A 19,808-nucleotide genomic window follows, 5' to 3' on the forward strand; every position below is an offset into this window, starting at 1 on the left:
AATGAATTCTTCGGCGGTATGTTTATCTGAGCTCGCAGGCTGTCCATGCTGTACAACACTGTGGATGCGTGTATGCTTTCCAAATTTTTCAAACCAGCCTCTGGTGGCCTTGAAATCACAAAGAGAATTGCTTGTTGGCATTTTCTTACTTAAATTGGCATGCAGCATCCTCGCTTTCTTGCAAATGATCGTTTCAGACACACTATCTCCCACTAACTGTTTTTCATTGATCCTCACCAACAAAGCTTTTCAACTTCTTCCGCTAGTTGCGATCTCTGTTTAAATATGACGTGACTCCTTTCGTAACATCAGCTGCCTTGATTTTGTCTTTCCTTGCCAGGATAGATGAAATTGTGGACACTGACTTGCCATACATCCTAGCGAGAGCAGAAACATGTGCCCCACTTTCATACTTCGCTACAGGTTCTTTCTTGAGTTAAGTTGTATTTCTGGCCTTATTTTACTGTTGGGGTGGCACTTGCTGCTTTCTTGGGCCCCATGATAGCTACTTTGCAATGAGTTTATGGCAAAATATTGCTCAAAACACAAGGAAAACATGTGAAGATGCGGACCACAAGCGCGGAGATGTGCTTGTTCAGCGAGAAACAAAGGCAAAATGAGTCACAGGAAAAAACGGGATGCTTTGTTTTGGTACTTCATACGAGGCCTGGTCACACGCTGGCCTTGGATGGAGCGTTTCTGAGTGTACGATAACTGAGACAAATTTTCGGACAAAAAGGTCTACGAAAACCAAAATGTAGGAAATGGAAGGCGTACAAAAGCCGAGGTTCCACTGTATTACTGTAATCATTACAGTAAATAATTTTTTATCATAAATGTATTCATTCACTAAATAGGTATACAGGCAGTCCCTGGCTTATAACGTTCCAAGGTTACAAAGCTTTTCAATTATATTTATCAGAAATTATTTCCAAGTTTATGACGCATGTTCCAGGGTTACAACGCCTACAACGCTGATCTGGCAGAAGAAATATGACTCCAAAAATGCAAAAATAATCAATATTTGAAGGTTTTTTGGATGAAAAATGCAATAAGAATGAAGTTTACATAGTTTTTAATGCACCCGAAGCATTAAAAACTATAAAGTTTAATAAGGATTTTTGATGATGTTTTGGCTTATGGCAATTTTTGGCTTACAACGCATCTCAAGAACGGAACCCCTGTCTTAACCCAGGGACTGCCTGTATAGTAGTTTTGTGCAGCAGCCATATCAGGAAAATAAAGAGGAATTGTTAGCTAATATACTTTTGTTACCAGATCTGATGAAGGGAAAATTGAAAATAGGGAAGAATTTATAAAAGTTTTGTGGCATTATAGAGACATAAAACATAAATACAGGCAGTCCTCGGTTATCAGCAATCTGGTTTTATGGCACTCGTCTAGCACCATAAAATCTGTGATTTATGACGCCATAACGGGCCAAGTTATGGTTATTGGCGCCTTATGGCACACCATTATGGTGCTTATGGCACCAATAACCGATTATTGGGAACATGAGCTCCATTATGGCGCCATAAATTGCCAAGTTTGGTTAATGGTGGTTTTCGCTCATTGGGCACACCCCGGGAACGAAACCAACTGCCTGTACACAAAAACAAAGGAGGAATAAAATGAGCAAGGGAGCTTTTTCAAAGATAATTCCGTTTTACTACTACTACTACAACTAGGCACATGCAAGACAGTTAACCGATAAGAATTTACATAGGTAGGGGTCTTTGGTGCTTCACCTAATGAAGTAGGCAGTTGAGGGTATAGCCTAAGTGTTTTTGCAAGGTGTGATAAGGCGGATATTTGCCTAACATGGGTGGTTGAGGTCCGTATCCTCAGTGATTACCGAAGCCCCACTATACTACAGTATTAGGTTTCATATCTAAAAGAGATAAATCTCTGGCAGAAGCAGACATCCACACTGGAGAACAGTATTCTAGTAAAGGGAGTACAAATGACCTAAAAGTGGTTTAATTGATTTTATCAGTGTTATATAAACATAGCAAGGTCATATGAACAATACTGCCTAAATTTTGTGCGGCATTTGCTGAAACTTTCATGAGATGTTTCTCAAAGGTTTGGCGAGAGTCAAAGGTCACACTTTCATAGTATAGTTAAAGCCTCAGACTCATTCAGCAAAGTTCCATCCACCTGAGGGGAGGATGGAGTCAGAAATCTGTAGATCTGCTAATCAATAGTGTTTTCGTTTTACTGGAGTTCAGCCTCATACCCCACCAACTACACCATTCATTCCCGGATCTGGTCCATGTCCTGATTGAAGTTGATGGTAGCTTCATCCTCCAAAGTGGAGACTTTACTAAACCCACAAGTGTTGCATCATCAGCATAATGAACAATCTTGTTTTCCTGGCCAACAACCATGTCACTTGTATACATTAAAAATATCAGTGGACCAAGAACAGTACCCTGTGGAATTCCAGACACAACAGGTCTTCGTTCACTAAAGACCATCCACAGGTACTCTGCTCTACCTGCAAGTTTATAAGTGCCTTGGGATTTACTGAACTTGTAAGCGGCACTAAAATCTATCTGAATTACTCGCGCTCAAAACCGTAAACAAGGTTTCATTGCAAAGGGCATATCAAGCCTAAAAGAGCATCGCAGGTACCTAGGTGCTTCTTATATGCATATTGGCTATCAGCTAACAATCATTAGATGCAACATATTTATATATGTAGTGGCTTAAAAATAAGTTTTCAAACACTGGAGATCAGAGGGAGAACAAAGATTGGCCTGTAGTTACTGCAGTCAGCAGATACTATACAGGCAATTCCCGGTTATCGGCGAACTCGATTATTGGTGATCGGGTTTTATGGTGCTCACCTAGTGCCGTAAAATTGGTGATTTCTGGGCTCAGCTCGTGTCGCTGCGCGAAATATCCTTTAATCTATTATTTCTAGGGTAAATGTACTAACACATACCAGAGAATAAATAAATAAAGAAAAAGGTCAGTATAACTGACTCGCTCACCCTCCAAGAGGGTGTCGGTATGAACACTATGGCGAGTGAGAACCACTACCACGAGATAAATGCCAATAGAATTCTCCCACTACAAAATCCCCCAAGAGGAGAGCCGACCCACAGAGTGGGCAGCACTTACTACTACTACTCCATCCCATGCTGCCGACTGCTGCGCCTCTGGTGGCCATCCTTTTCAGTTAGCGCACACGATACACACGTGCCATTTTCTTCTCTGTGTTTTTGTGCCCTTTCTTTTGGATTTTATTACCATGGAGCGTGCAGCCATCGCAGCAGCTAAGTTAAGTACTCAGTGTTTATTGCTATTTGGTTTTTTCCGGCCCTGAGCACGTATTTGCCGTTTTTTAGGTATAAATACGATCTCTAGGTCGGAAGCATGGCAGCATGGTTCTGCCTCGTGGTGGGTCCGTTCTGGGTCGCCCATACCCAGAACATCCCCTGGCTTTTGTACGCTCTATTTTATTATCCGCTTTGTTTAGGGTAAGGTCTACACGGTTTTGTCATGCATGCATGTCTTTTACCTTATGTAGGCTCTTCCATCCAGACCCTAGCCACGGCTCTTAGTATCGGCCTCGGCTAGCTTTGAGTGGTAGACTTGCCTTCGGGTTAGTCGTACACTCCTGGATTTTTTCTCCTACTATTTTGTTTTTCTTTCTTTCATTTTATTATTCATTTTATTATTTATGTGATATTGTTAGGTTAGTTAGGCGTCTGGTTCGCTTAGCCTAGGTCATGGCCCATTGGGCCTTTATGTTACCGCTTGTCAGCTCGGTTGCTTCCCGATAGCATCTCTCTGATCAGTTGGTTATGTTTTAGGCTTAGTGGTTGTTCTTACCGCCCCGTGGTCACTATGTGATCACGAGGCAGCCAGACGCCTGTCCAGTCACCTTTCCCCCCTCCCGCTCTTCCATAGGGTCGGGGGGGGGGTGGCTAGGCCTGCCCATGCTCGCTCCGCATACCCGAGCCTGCCTCCCTCTCTCCCCCCAGGCGGAGGGGGTAGAGGGACGGGACAGACCCAGACTGGACTCGACCTCTCCGGCTTCTCGGTCCGGTCGGATGGTAAGGTGGGGGGGACTGGCCTTTCCCCCTCTCCATTACTACTCCGTCGCTCCGTTACTAGCCCGAGTCTGTATGCCCCTTGCTCTTCCCACCTTAACTAGGGCTCCTTTACCACCGGAGACCTGGCATCTAGCGGAAAAAAGGTGCTAGTCTACCCCACGGGGTGGACCGGAACATACAGTCGGTCCCTTTCTAACCTCCGTCCGTTTCACTGAGTTATACATCCGCCACGCACTGGACTTAGTCCGGTACGTTCGAGCTTTAGGTTTAAGATGTTAAGTTTATTTAAGTACCTTAAACCATTCCCCCTCCCTTCTTATTCACCGGATACCTCCGGGGTTTATAGCCTATTCAGGCGTTTAAGGGAGGGGCTATGCCCGAATTTTTTCCGAGCTCCGGCATGCAACGGAGTTCTTCTGTCCTTTAGCCTGTAAGTGATATTCTTTAAGATACTCATGTGTCTTTCCACTTACAGACCACCAACTGTGAGCATCCTGGATGGCGCCGCCACACTTCAGGACCCATGTGGACCACGAAGTTTGCCGGTCCCATGCTCCATGCGCGACTCCGCACGGGGACATCCAGGTCTGGTACCATGAGACGTGTACCATATGTTACGATCTGGTGAGCCAGCTTTTAGACGGTGTAAGTATTCCATCTCCGGTAGCTGGTCCTCATCTGTTATAGTGCTTAAGTTTTACATCAATCACTCTAACTTAAGTTAATTCAAGGGACCTTATAGCCCCTATACTTTTAAGTTATGCTTTAAGTTAGCTTTAGTTTTAAGTTATTCTTAAATCTAATCAATACCCTCTCTTCCAGGCGCCGGCCGTGAGGGATACCGCACTGGCAACCCTGCGGGCCTGGGTCGGCGGTTTCGGGAAGAACGCCGCCAAGGGTATGCCCTACATCCTGGAGAAAAGGTTGGCGGTACTAATCTTCCCCGGAGGCAAGGCGACAGGATACGTCGACCCAGTAGAGGCGGCCCCGACTATCGCCTTCATCCAGCAACAGCTGGCTGCCTCATTGACTGACCAAGGCCAGGACATCTCCTCGGAAGTCGCGATGTTGGATATTAATGTAGAACCTATGGTAGGTGTAGACGACCTGTTGGTCGAGGTAGGTAAGGTGGACACCCAAGGGATACCCTTGGGTGCAACTGTTTCTTCTACTCCTGCAACCTCTCCATCCTTCCAAGGCTTTACGGGTGATGAATTATATACTCCTCCTGACGCTTCAGTTAGACCCAAGGTCAAGGGTCAAGCAGTGAAATCCTTGACAAAGACGTCGTCGTCGTCTAAGAAGACGGCTTCGGCGTCATCCTCCTCTCGTAAGTCTCCGGCTAGGAATCCCGGAGCAGACAGATCTAAAGCTTCTGGGTCCGGCTCTAAGTCCTCGAGGAGTAAATCCTCCAGAGAGAGATCTCACACTCCGGCAGAGTCGTCAGTTCCGCTACCCTTGGTTCCAATTCAGAGCCACCCCTCCACCTCCGCAGCAGCTCCGGCTTTGGACTCCAATGCTGGTCTGTTACAACAGGTGGGCGACCTGGTTGGGTCTCTGAAAAGTAGCATGGAACAAATGATCTCTCGGTTGTCGGATAGGATTACTTCTCAAGACACCATTATAGCCGGACTGAGCCAAGCTCCTCTAGCCTCTCCTCCACCTTTCAATACAGGTGGAGCCAGCTTCCCCCGTATGACTCTCTACCTCCGTTCTCAATGAACAACCCTTGGAGAGTAGCGTCATACGCCCCCTTCCAAGACGGACTCATTTCTATACCGGAATTTGGAACTCGGAGGATCGAGGACTTCGAGTTCTACCCGGAAGACCTTCAGCCTCCGTTCATCGGCTACGCAAGGCTCACCGCCTCAGCCATGATTCGGGATGATAGAGTACCAAAGGAGACAGTCCTCTATTCACGTGACCAGGCTCAGAGAGAATGGCTCAGGTGTCTAGAGGACATGGATTGTTCCATACGAAAATCCAACCTTTCAAGAGTCCGTTTACGATCTTTACGATGGATGAGAGTACCCCGCTCCCTTTCCTGACAAAGATCGCGACGTCTACCATTCCAGCGGCCCAGAAGGGGACCCCATGCCTCAACTGAAGGAAGCAGATCCTACATCTCCGTTACTTCCTTCAGCCGGAGAATTGTGGGAAGACTTACCTAACACCTTCTCAGCTGGCAAACTCAAACCGGACTGTGCTATGGAGCAGTTTGGTGAAAAGCTACCCAGGCTTCCAGATAGCCTTATTCAGGCTGAATTTGACGCCAAATCGCGGTTAGCCAGATCGATTAATTCCATGGCTATGACCGAGGTGGCCACCATAGCCTATGGTTCAGAGCCGCTTTTCAAGCTTATGACCAAATCCCTGACTCAAACGGTACAGTCAGATATGTTTGAGTTTGCCACTGCTAGGACGAATTGTAGGAAGCATGTCCTACAAGAAGCAACTATTCGGCACGAGCCGAATAGGTTACTTGCGTCGAGCATCTGGGGAGCAGACCTCTTCCCAGAAGCGATGGTGAAGGAAGTTCAGTCAGAGGCTACGAGGTTGAACCAGAGCCTTAAGGACCGTTGGGGTCTTACGGCCAAGAGGAGGCAAGATCTAGCAGCTAGAGGTAAGGGTCAAAGGAAACCCAGACGTTTCCAGCCCTACCAGAAAAAGCAGCCACGCTTTTCTCAGCAAGTTCCGGCGGTTCCCTTAGTGCAACAGCCCAACCTTCCACTTCAAAGGCTCAATCACAGCCGATTTACGTTATCTCCCCTCAGCCTCAGCCCTCCACCTCTTACGCCCTCTCTCCAGCTTACAATCAAGCCTTCGAGAGTCAAGCTTCACAGAAGTATGACCGCTCGGGTAAGGGAGGCAGAGGTAAGCGTTCCTTTCGTGGGAGAGGATCGGGAGGTCCCTTTAATAGGGGAAAACATTTCAGAGGAGGCCGAGGAGGCTACCAGAACCAATGAAGAACTTCAGGTAGGAGGGAGGCTGTTTCACTTTCGCCACCGGTGGAACTTCAGCAAGTGGGCTCAGAGCATTGTGTCAAAAGGCCTGGGTTGGAGCTGGTTAGTGAACCCACCCCCATCCAGACCTTTCCGCCAACTTCCTTCCAAGGAATTGACGGAGTATGCGGAGGATCTCCTTCAGAAAGGAGCTATAGCGAGAGTCAAAAGGTTAAAATTTCAAGGACGCTTGTTCAGCGTGCCAAAGAAAGGCTCACAAAAAAGAAGGGTAATCTTAGACTTGTCCCGCTTAAACTTAGCCATTCGCTGCGACAAGTTCAAGATGCTCACGATCTCGCAGGTGCGGACCTTACTTCCCCGTGGGGCCGTCACCACCTCTATCGATCTTACCGACGCTTACTATCATATCCCTATTGCAAGACACTTCCGTCCGTATCTGGGCTTCAAGATAGGAGACCAGACATTCTCCTTCAAGGTAGTTCCTTTCGGACTCAACGTAGCACCCAGGGTGTTTACGAAGCTGGCGGAAGTAGTAGTCCAACAACTCAGATCGCAAGGGGTTATGGTAGTAGCGTATCTCGACGATTGGTTGATCTGGGCTTCAACAGTCGAGGAATGCAACAAAGCAACACTGAAAGTGATTCAGTTCCTGGAATATCTAGGCTTCAAGATAAACAGGACCAAGTCAAGACTCACTCCAGAGTCAAACTTTCAGTGGCTAGGCATTCAATGGAATCTATCCTCCCATACTCTGTCGATTCCATCATCCAAGAGAAAGGAAATAGCGAAGTCAGTCAAGCAATTTCTGAGTCACAAACTGGCGTCAAGAAGATCTCAGGAAAGGATCCTGGGTTCTCTCCAGTTTGCATCAGTGACGAACATCCTAATGAAAGCCAAACTGAAAGACCTAACCAGAATCTGGCGCTCACGAGCAAATGTCAGGTCCAGGGACAAATTATCCTCAGTCCCTCTGATTCTAAAGAATCGACTCCGGCCGTGGGCGAAAGTCAAGAACTTGTCGGTGTCAGTGCCCCTTCAGTTTCCTCCACCAGGGATCACCATCCACACAGACGCTTCATTAAGCGGTTGGGGAGGATATTCCCAGTTCGAGAAGGTTCAAGGAACGTGGTCACCTCAGTTCCGTCAGTTCCATATAAACGTACTGGAAGCAATGGCAGTGTTCTTGACTCTAAAAAGGTTACGTCCGCCAAAGTACTCCCATATAAAGCTAGTCCTGGACAGCGCAGTGGCTAGTACATGTGTAAACAGAGGAGGCTCCAAGTCACGTCATCTAAATCATGTCATGGTAGCCATCTTCTCCCTGGCGGACAAGTTCAGTTGGCATCTCTCCTCCACTCATATAGCTGGAGTGAGAAACGTCATAGCAGATGCTCTATCCCGATCAGTACCTCTAGAGTCGGAATGGTCACTGGACAACAGTTTCGTTCCAATGGATTCTTCAGAGAGTTCCAGGTCTACAGGTGGATCTCTTCGCATCTCAAGCGAACCACAAACTCCCGTGTTATGTGGCCCCCAACCTGGACCCTCTGGCCTATGCCACGGACGCCCTGGCTCTAGACTGGAACAACTGGGAGAAGATTTATGTCTTTCCTCCAGTGAATCTTCTCATGAAAGTGTTAAACAAACTCAGGACATTCAAGGGTCAAGTGGCTCTAGTAGCCCCAGACTGGCCGAAGAGCAATTGGTACCCTCTCATTCTGGAACTGGGTCTTCGCCCTCTTCGGATCCCCAATCCCAGGCTCTCCCAGTCAGTACAAACGAAGACTGTGTTCGCTTCCTCAGGGATTCTCAAAACCCTAACTTTATGGATTTCATGAAGTTTGCAGCGAAAAGCGATGCGAATATTGACCCTCAGAATATTCTCTTCTTGGAATCCGATAAAAGAGATTCAACTTTGAGACAGTATGATGCTGCTGTCAAAAAGTTAGCAACCTTCCTGAAAGAATCAGATATTAGGATCATGACAATCAATTCAGCTATATCCTTTTTCAGATCCTTATTTGAAAAAGGCTTAGCAGCTAGCACAATTACGACAAACAAGTCAGCCTTGAAAAAGATTTTTCAATTTGGGTTCAACATAGACTTGACAGACTCCTACTTCTCGTCTATTTCCAAGGCGTGTGCTAGACTTAGACCTTCTGTAAGGCCTACGTCAGTATCATGGTTCTTAAACGATGTTCTAAAGCTGGCTTCAGAAACCAATAATGACACATGCTCGTTTATAATGCTCTTAAGAAAAACCCTATTTTTATTAAGCTTGGCCTCAGGAGCTAGAATTTCAGAACTGTCGGCTTTATCCAGAGATCCGGATCATATTCAGTTCCTTCCCACAGGGGAAGTGCTACTTTCTCTGGAACGTAGCTTTATAGCTAAGAATGAAGATCCTTTGATGAGGTGGGAACCATGGAAGGTACTACCCCTTCCACAAGATGTATCTCTTTGCCCAGTTTCAGCCTTACGAGCCTTTCTATCTAGGACCTCCTCATCCTCATCGGGTCCTCTCTTTAAGAGAGAAAAAGGTGGCACTTTATCTATTAAAGGCATCAGGCAACAAATCCTGTACTTCATTAAACAAGCCAATCCTGACTCTTTCCCAAAAGCACATGATGTCAGGGCAGTAGCCACCTCAATTAACTATTTCCAACATATGAACTTCGATGAGTTGAAAAAGTATACTGGATGGAAATCGCCGACAGTGTTCAAACGTCATTACTTAAAGTCCTTGGAAGCTCTGAAATTTTCAGCAGTTGCAGCGGGGAACATAGTTTCCCCTGACTCTAACTAATCTTTAGTAGAAGATCCAGTCCTCCTTTCTACCTGCCTCACCCAACAGTTCGTCTATTCCTGCCTTGTTCATTTACGGTCACCTTGTGTCTTAGCTGCTTTTATGATGATGTGGTGGGGGTCCCTTATTTTTTTGCTAGGGTCACCCACAATTGATGATGGATATTGATCTCGTGGATGTCATCCCCTTATTTTTATGCTAGGGGATACATCTTATTGTAATGGTTACGGGTTTTGTATATTAAGTCATATACATTCCTTTATATATTATTATTGTTGAGTTTGTTTTGTTCAACTTATTATATTAATTGCTCTAGAATTTTTGATACATAGTTTTACACAGATACCATTTTGGTACATATATGCCATATTACCCCTGTATATATGTAAATTACCTTAAGTTAAGAAATATTATTAGAATTAAGTGTAATTTAAGCAAATCTATTTTGTATCACTGTGTATATGTATCCTTATTAAGCAATTATATTCTTTTACTTTTATTTTATCTTTTATTTGAGACCTCTTTTTATTTTGTGATTTTGTTTACAATCTTGTGCCATTTCTCTGGTACGATTTCGCGCAGCGACACGAGCTGAGCCCAGAAAAAGGGATTTTGACGTAAGGAAAAATCTATTTCTGGGCGATTGGCTCGTGTCGCCAGCGAAATCCCGCCCTACCCATCCCATCGCCAAGATTGTCTGCTAACTTCAGGATGGCCACCAGAGGCGCAGCAGTCGGCAGCATGGGATGGAGTAGTAGTAGTAAGTGCTGCCCACTCTGTGGGTCGGCTCTCCTCTTGGGGGATTTTGTAGTGGGAGAATTCTATTGGCATTTGGCTCGTGGTAGTGGTCTCACTCGCCATAGTGTTCATACCGACACCCTCTTGGAGGGTGAGCGAGTCAGTTATACTGACCTTTTTCTTTATTTATTTATTCTCTGGTATGTGTTAGTACATTTACCCTAGAAATAATAGATTAAAGGATATTTCGCTGGCGACACGAGCCAATCGCCCAGAAATAGATTTTTCCTTACGTCAAAATCCCTTTTATGGTGCCATCATAAACAGGCCGAGTTCTGGTTATCAGCGCCATATGGTGTCTTATATTGTGCATTAAGGCCTTATGGCACCATAACATACCTAACAAAGCTGCCATAAGGGTGCTTATGGTGCTGATAACCAGTGCCATAAATCACCATGTTTCGGTTAATGGCGGTTTTCACTTATCGGCACCCCCTCAGGAACAGAACTCTCGCCAATAACTGGGGACTGCCTATACCAATCTGTGGAACAGGCACTGTATTGGTAAGCTTGCACTCATCTGCAACTAAACTTGGGGGACAAACAAAGGGAAGAAAACCATTAGGGCCCTCTCCACCCCAGCTATCAAGATTATTCAGAGTTCTCTTAACATCCTGGAGCAAAGTACAAATTTTGTAAGAGGTTCAGGATGATAACATCCTGGAGCAAAGTACAAATTTTGTAAGAGGTTCAGGATGACAAGTATTGAGAGCTGACTGCTTAGCTACAAAAGCTTGAAGAAGTTCAGCCCTTTCCCTAGGACCAGTAACCAATCTACCATCATCTGTTAATAGTGGTGGAATGGAAGACGAACATGACCCGAAGATAGATGATGACAGTTTGGTCCACCGCAGATGAGGCTGAGTAATTTCTTCAAGTTTCCTATTCAAATAGTTATTGAAATTTCTCTTGGCTGTTTGGTAAATTCTATTCACACCATGGTGAGACTCAACTAAAATGGTGTAGTCATTTTCATTTGAAAGATTTCATCTCCATGTCATAGTAGAATCGTCTAAATGTGTCATCAAAACTTTAGCGCTGGTCATTTGTCCTAAATTTGATGACCTTTCTAGGAACATATCTAATTAAAATAATATGCATTCACTTAACTTTTTGGGATCGAGATCTTATATAGCATCCAAAAAGAAATATATTAAGTGCCTCACAAGATTCAGTAATGCTATCCCAATTGGCTCTTTGATTTCAACCAAATCATTTTTTCAATAGTGGAATTAGGAATATACTGATTGATAGATATGTATGTCCATCTCAATGGTGCAGTGATCAGAACTGCGTATATATATTCACAGATCTTGAACTTAACAGTTGGAACATCAGTGTATGAGGTCTAATCTATTACCAGAAATGTGTGTGGGTTCCTCAAGAAGCTAGACAAAATCTGAAGGTACACAGAACTCAAGAGCAGACAGGCCATGTTGATCTGCAGAATTTGAATTTAGCCACTCACTGTGCTTTGCATTACAGTCTCCACAAATAACAAATGAAGCTTTAGAATCGTCGATATTTGGAGTACGGTAAACAGCAATTACATAAACATTGTAGAACTTACTAAAAATTTTAAAACAAAGAACTTCATGGCAACTATACCAAATTTTTCTGATGATAAATATTTGATTGTCCAGACTTCTTAGAGGATACAGCCATACCTTGTGCATGTGGGATGTTATGATGATAAATAGATAAATAAAGTCGGGCATCGAACCCCGGGATTAAAAACTTGACATTTGACTTGTTACTACTTACAAGAGTTTCAGATAAAAACAACATCGTAGGTACGGGTACAACTCTGGAGATCAAGAAAATTTGATGCTGAACACTTGATATGTCTCGTATCACTGTTACACACACACTTTTAGGGAACTGTTGCCAATCATAGAGTATTCATACCTCTCTTCCTGTCCTAATGCATTGAAATTCAAATGCTTGACCCCAGTTTTCATGGTTTCAAGACATAATTTTAAAATAACAGTAATACTTTCCCTAGTTTTTGTTTTTCACACTACGTAATAGACTTTTCTTTCCAGTTTTAAGGTGCCTTGTTACCCAAGTTCTAGGCATATCACAAGCAAAGTTAGCCATTTTTTGTAGTTTAGGAAGCAGTAGAAAGTGAATACATGTTTAAATATGAAAAAAAAAATTCTGATAGACAGATGGCCGTAAGCTAACAACAACAATCACCATGTCCAGCAAGCGGTCACTAAATCAAGAGCTCATTCTCGACCTCCAGCTCCAAGGCAGAGTAGGCAGTTACCTCCCAGGAAGTCTTTCAAAGCCATTGACTTCCTCTAGGGCCTAAGTCTGCGCCTCCGAATAAGCAGCTGTAGAAGCTTTCCTTTCAGCCTCGCTCTTCGAAGCCAGGGTGTGGGTCTAGGGGCAGAGGCAGGTCAGGTTGTTGATAGAGAGGGCACCACTCCCCACCCCTTGCCATGGGTTGGGGATGATACCTGGTGAGCCATTGGGCCAAGTGGCAATTGCATGGAGCAGAACATGGATAGTAGATGTTCGTCAGGTAGTGTATCTAGTACCTCTGTTCAACTCCCCCCCCCCCCCCCCCTCCTCTCTCCGATCACCCTCTCATGCATTTGACACATATTCAAGGCTCTCTGAAGCACCTGGCTCTCCAGGAGGAAGTGTTGAAGATGATGGACAAGGGCGCAGTGGGAAAAGTTTATTGTCCTTCCCTGGGGTTCTACATTCGAGTCTTCCTATTACTGAAGGCCACTGCCAATTGGAGGCCAGTGATAGACCTTTCATTGCTAAACCACTTTATCAAGAAGACAAAGCTCAAGATTGAGACACCTTGGACATTCTTGGCAGCCGTGAGGGAGAACGACTTCATGCTGTCAATAGACTTGAAGGACGCCTACTTCCAGATTCCAATCCATCCTATGTCCAGGAAATTCCTCCACTTCAGCCTTGGGCAGGTCTTCCAGCTCAAGGTTCTTTACTTTGGCTTGACAACTGCTCTGCAAATGTTTACAAGGGTCTTTACCCTAGTGTTGACGTGGGCTCATGCTCAGGTGACTCTCCTGTTGAGATACATATCTCCACGATTGACTGGTCTTGGCAAGTTCCGGGGAAAAACTGGTTTCGGACAGGACAGTCAAAAGTTTTTCTATTGGACCAGAGGTTACATAAATTCAGGACTGTTGCTCGCTCCTTCCTTTCTAGGGGGGAGCAACCAGCTCACCAGTGGCAAGTACTTCTGGGTCTCTTGTCTTCTCTCAAGAAGTGGGTTTCTCATGGGCATCTTCACATTTGTTCCCTGCAGTGGAGATTGAAGAATTTTGGGTCCCAAGCAGGAGATTCCCCTTAGCTCCAGATATCTCTGTTGGCAGAAGTAAGAAGCATCCTTCTCTCTCTCTCTCTCTCTCTCTCTCTCTCTCTCTCTCTCTCTCTCTCTCTCTCTCCCCTGGATCTGCCCTTGTTGTCAGGCGCCTCCTCCAAAGGTTGGGGTGCTCATCTCATAGAAAGAGCTCCTGGACTCAGGGGCAAGGAGCTCTCAGAATAAACAACTCCACATCAACGTGTTGGAGTTGAAAGGCGCTATGTGGGGTCTTCAGAAGTTTCAAGAGAGAGTGATGGATCACTCTGCCATTCTGATGTCAGAGAGAGTGGTGGGGCACTCCGCCATTCTGATGTTAGACAACACAACAGTAGTAACGTACATGAACAAACAGGTCCTGGTGTTTCACCAACTTCACTTATTGACAGTTGAATTACACCAGTGGGTGATCGACAACTCAGTGGAGCTCATGGCTAGGTACATTCTGGGAAGAGGAATGTGGTGGCCGATAAGCAAATTCTTCAGTCAAGTTTTAGGTACTGAGTGGCCTCTTCATGAGGACATAGTGGACTGGCTATTTCACCTATGGGGAAGACCCATGTTAGACCTCTATAATGTGCTTCAACAGGAAACTAAAGGTCTACTGTTCAGTGGTCCTGGATCTGTTTGCTGTGGCAGAGGACACCCTTCAGCATCCTTGGGGCAATCTAAAGTGTACGCCTTCCCTCCATTCTGCCTGATCTGTCATGTCCTGAACGGAATGATGGATTCTAGGAATCTCAGGTTGACCCCGGTAGCTCCCTTGTGGCCCCAAGCAGAGTGGTTTACAGACCTTCTGTCTCTTCTGTCAACAGTTCCAAGAATTGACACCCTTCAGCATCCTTGGGTCAATCTAAAGTGTACGCCTTCCCTTCATTCTGCCTGATCTGTCATGTCCTGAACGGAATGATGGATTCTAGGAATCTCAGGTTGACCCCGGTAGCTCCCTTGTGGCCCCAAGCAGAGTGGTTTACAGACCTTCTGTCTCTTCTGTCAACAAGGGGGAACTGTCAACAGTTCCCCCTTGGCACAACTCTGTCTGCCAACCTCATGTAGAGAGGTACCACCATTCAATATGGTCCGTCTCTTCACAGCTGGAGACTGTCCAGTATCTCTTGCGAGTAAGAGGCTTTACTCGCAGAGCAGCGACTCAAATGTTCAGCTACCTCAGGAGATCTTTGTCAGCTGTGTACCAAGGCAATTGGGCAGTCTACAGTAGACCCCTCATATTCGTAGGGGATGGATACCACACCTCCCAGCGAATAGCTAAAATCTGCGAATACTTAAAATCCCTCTGTAAATGCTTAGAACTGCTATTTTGATAGTTAAAACACAAAAAAAAACATAGTCAGTCCCCGGGTTACGACGGGGGTTCCGTTCTTGAGACACGTCGTAAGTTTAAAATCGTCGTAAGCCGGAACATTGTGAAAAATCCTAAGAAAACCTTACTTTTAATGCTTTGGGTGCATTGAAAACTATGTAAACTGCATTCTTATTGCATTTTTCATCAGAAAAACCTTCAAATATTGATTATTTTGCATTTTTGGTGTCATATTTCATCTGCCAGATGAGCGTTGTAGGCGTTGTAACCCTGGAACATGTGTCATAATCCTGGAAATAATTTCTGATGAATATAATTAAAAGCACCTTAACCTCGGAACGTTGTAAGCCGAACCCGTCGTAACCCGGGGACTGCCTATATACTAAAATGCTTTTATCTGATTATTTTAATAGTTTTATCACAAAGTGCATTTAGTCAAGAAAATTATATGAAAATACAGTAATTTGTGAATATTTCTCAGTGAAAAATACTGTGAATAGGCAAATTTTCAGTGAACAATGAGTATATACGGTCCATAGAAAAATCTGCAACTAAGCGAGTCCACAAATAGCGGGGGTCGATTGTACTATGATTGGTGTTGTCAGTGGGGTTTCTCTCCGCTAAATCATCTTTTTAGTGGAAAGTAGACTTTCTGATCTTCCTCAGAACTGAAAAGCATCTTTCTGTGTCTGCTATCAAAGGCTACAGGGCGACCTTGGGATTGGTTGTGTGTCTGAAAGATGTGGATATCACCTCATCCTGGGAGATCTCTTTGTTGTTCAGGAGCTTTGACAGTCTTGTTCACCCCGAGAACTCAAACCTCCTACATGGAACCTTACTCTGGTTCTGAGTAGCATCACTCAGGCTCCATTCAAACCACTGCATTGATTGTCATACAAAAAACTAACTTTAAAAACAGTTTTCCTCCTGGCCTTGGCTTCCTTAAAGAGAGTTGGAAAGTTTCATGGCCTAGGTTATGATGTAAAACACACCAGGGTTGGTGGTCAATGGCTTTCAAATTTGTCCTGGAATTCGTAGCCAAGATTCAAAATCCCTTGGTTCACAATGACAGATTTGCTTCCTTTTCCATTCCTTTCGTGAAGGAGTTTGTAGACAATGATCCTCAAAGAGTTATTGTTTTGTCCCGTCAGAGTACTGCATTGCTATCTAAAAAGGACTTGCTACCTTAGACCTAGGTGCCATAGACTTTTTGTTAGCACAGGCCAAGCCGAGAAGGAAGTGCCCAAGAATACCATTTCATTTTGGCTTTATGAGGTGATTAGGCAAGCCTAATCCTCACCTTCAAGTTCTCTCACCAATACTGCATGCAAGAGCACGACACCGGAGGACTAAGTTCCTCTCTGGCTTTTAAGAAGAACTTGTCTGTTCATAGGATTTTGAATGCTGGTCCCTGGCTTTGGCAGATCACTTTCACTTCCTTTTACCTGAAGAATATTGTCCACAGGTCCTTGGACACTTTCCTTGGGTCCAGTGGTGCCTGCCTGACAATTTGTGTAGCTCATTCAGTGACCCTAGTGGGACAGCTCATGTCATTCCCAAGATAATTGTGTGGAAGAGAGAATGAGTGAGATGACTGGTTTCTTTCTTTCACTTTTGTTTCCATTCTTCATTCCTACGTGCGGGTTGAAGATTAGACACATATGCTGGAACTGGCTTGATGCAGGTGAGTGCGACAGTCTTACTGTTATAACTCTTTAATTTTATTTTCCACACACCATACAAATCTGCTTCTCAGTAGCATAATACTCCTCTCTCCAGTAAGGGGAGTGAGGAGTGATGACAAACCCTTTGCTTGTGACTGGCATGGTTTATTACTTGAACAGGTAAAGTTCTCTTTTTCTTCCATGCATGCAATGAATCTGAATGTATTTACTCCCAGTGGATTGAGTTTTAGATATCTATATATCTAACCTCTCATAGGCTTATAGCCACTTGTTAAGACCAAAGGTTTGTTCTGCATGTGAACAAATGAAAAATTTTTAATCAATTTGTATTTTTCATAGGTAACAAACCTGATGCCTTAACATTGACTGCCCACCTCTACCTTGGGTTGGAAGAAAGACTAAATGCACCAGGGGGTTCAAGGAATTTAGATGCCAGATGCCACAGATTCCATGCATGTACAATCTTTAATTGTTTTTAACTGCTTTCCAGCTGGCACCAGAAGATTTATCCTATTGTTAAGACCTCAGGTTTTTTAGCTATGAAAAATACAAATTGATTAAAAATTTGTCATTTTTGTGTGTTTCCTTTTGGCATTTGTATGTTGTACCAATCTGTGTTTCTTGTTTTTTATGACCCATATTACAATATAAACAAAATAACTTTAATTTGTTTGTAACTTGTTAGTCATTGCAAACGAATGGGCTTTTGATTCTGCATAAATACTGGGTCATAAGAACCATCTGTGATTATTGTGTATGTATTATTGTATTATGTAGTATATTTTAAACATAGGCCTCCTTGTTGAATAAAGCATCCTGTATTAAAAGTAAAATGGTGGTACGTACTACGTACTATTAGATTTCTTGAAATATTGTAGAAATACATGTTTGTATTTTAACACAGTATTTATACAACATTTAATTCTTAAATATTTTCAACAGCAAAAAGGGCTTCAAGGTAAGGTCGTTCGGAACAGGAGACAAGGTGAAGCTTCCTGGACCTGCACCAGACAAGCCAAACTGCTATGATTTCGGAACGTCTTATGATGATATATATAACGATCTTTTAAGGAAAGATAAAACTTTGTATCCTTTTAATGCCATTCGATTTTATTATCTAGAGGAGTCCATGCAGAAGCTATAAAGTGAAAATGTTGGAATGATGTACTTTTTATTTATTTTTTGTGCATTTTTTTTTTTTACTCTTGGAATGTTCATCAGTCAACACAGATATAAGTACTATTATAATGCATGTTTTTGAAGCTTTTTTTTTGTAAAGTACATGTACAATGAGTATATATTCATTTGGTGAATTTTAGGAACTGTTTTGTAATATTCACATCATGTGTGGTATCATTGAAGAGAAGTGTCTCCTTAGAAATTCCATTGTTTTGTGAAGGTTTGTTGTTTCTAGATTTATAGAGTAGGGTTAGGATCGAGACTGGTTTAATTTTTACAGACAGTAAATATGTAATACCATGCAACTCTTTAGTACAGCTATGCTCAAATCTGATGTGACATGATTCTTTTTGTATCATCCAGAATCTCAGATTCAATGTAACGTTGCCAAGTATGTGTTAAGCTTTTTTTCCTTTCTAATGTCATACATGTTGATAAGTTTGTGAATTCACAGCTAGCACTATTTTCTTTATGGGTACATAAAATTATCCCTTTTATGCTTTGGTATAATTTGTAGTATGTGTGACTTGAATGATTTTTTAATTTTTTTTTTCTTTTTACATTGCTGAGCTCAAAGCATGATGTGATAAGGTTAGCTGTGCCATCAGTGACAAGTGTGCTTAACATTCTCCTCAGGCTGGTCAATGTAACTATCTCTGCAGCATTATAATATTAGACCTAATAAGCTCAACAGTCATAACAACATTTTCAAAATAGGAATATGAATTACAACAAGTTTTCTTTGAATGTAGAAATTTTAAGGTGTGTTCAAGCTGCATGTATGTTGTGTAACGATTTATTGTCCAAATAAATTATCTAAATCTTCTTTCATGTAATCTCTGTTATTAAGAATTTATTTGTAGAGATTACCTGTTCTTTGAGGAAAAATAAAAGATGATGAGGATTTTAATCATAGGGAGAAGATGCTATTAATCTAAACATCTATTAGGTATTAGTGTCATGGCATATGGAACGCTTGTTGTTTTGACTGGTTTAAAATATTATTTTCTTGAAAGTCTTTTTGCTCACTTTTGGTGTATAATTTATCAAGTCACAAGGTAACTTGAAGTCATTAGAAATGTAACTTAAATTATTTTATTTTTATGAAAATCCAGTTATTCCTCTAACAATATAAAATAAATTGTCTCAAGGTAATTTCATCGTAACAAGTAATTTTATTTTTAGGAAAATCCAATTACTCCTCTAACAAATATAAAATAAATTGTTTCAAGATAATTTCATTGTCACTACTCTTTGTAGACCCCCCCCCCCCACACACACACATTAATATCAGTGGATGCATTATACTTTTGTATTTACTTATTTACATTTTTTCAGTGTTGAGGAGTAAAAACAATAAAAGGACTATTTCAAATTTTATGGTTCCATTGGAAGCAATATTAATGTTATGACAATTTTTTTTTTAAACATTTGAATGGAGGTTTGATGATGGCTTTTTTTTCTTTCTATTTTTTGTCAAATGCATCAGCAATGAGTGAATTAAAGTTTGAAAATGTTTTGTAACTTTTTCTGAAATTTGGCTACATGTAACGTTGTCTTACAGTTTTGAAGTATATGACAGATTTCACTCTCATGAAACATGTTATGGCCTTATTATATGCAATAATCATGTTTTTGCATTG

The 19,808-nt window shown here is 42.9% G+C and overlaps 1 protein-coding gene across 2 annotated transcripts in view; it reads left to right on the forward strand.

Moving 5' to 3' along the window:
* LOC135202402 (RNA polymerase II subunit A C-terminal domain phosphatase SSU72-like) overlaps positions 1–19,808 on the forward strand; it is a 244,495-nt gene that overhangs the window by 105,868 nt on the left and 118,819 nt on the right. For both annotated transcript variants that reach the window (XM_064231794.1, XM_064231795.1), the window contains exon 3: positions 17,929–18,072. In XM_064231794.1, the coding sequence (XP_064087864.1) occupies positions 17,929–18,072 (144 nt within the window). The remainder of the gene's footprint in view (positions 1–17,928; positions 18,073–19,808) is intronic.

The sequence above is a fragment of the Macrobrachium nipponense genome, chromosome 30 (genome assembly GCF_015104395.2).
Source record: "Macrobrachium nipponense isolate FS-2020 chromosome 30, ASM1510439v2, whole genome shotgun sequence".
Lineage (NCBI taxonomy): Eukaryota > Metazoa > Arthropoda > Malacostraca > Decapoda > Palaemonidae > Macrobrachium > Macrobrachium nipponense.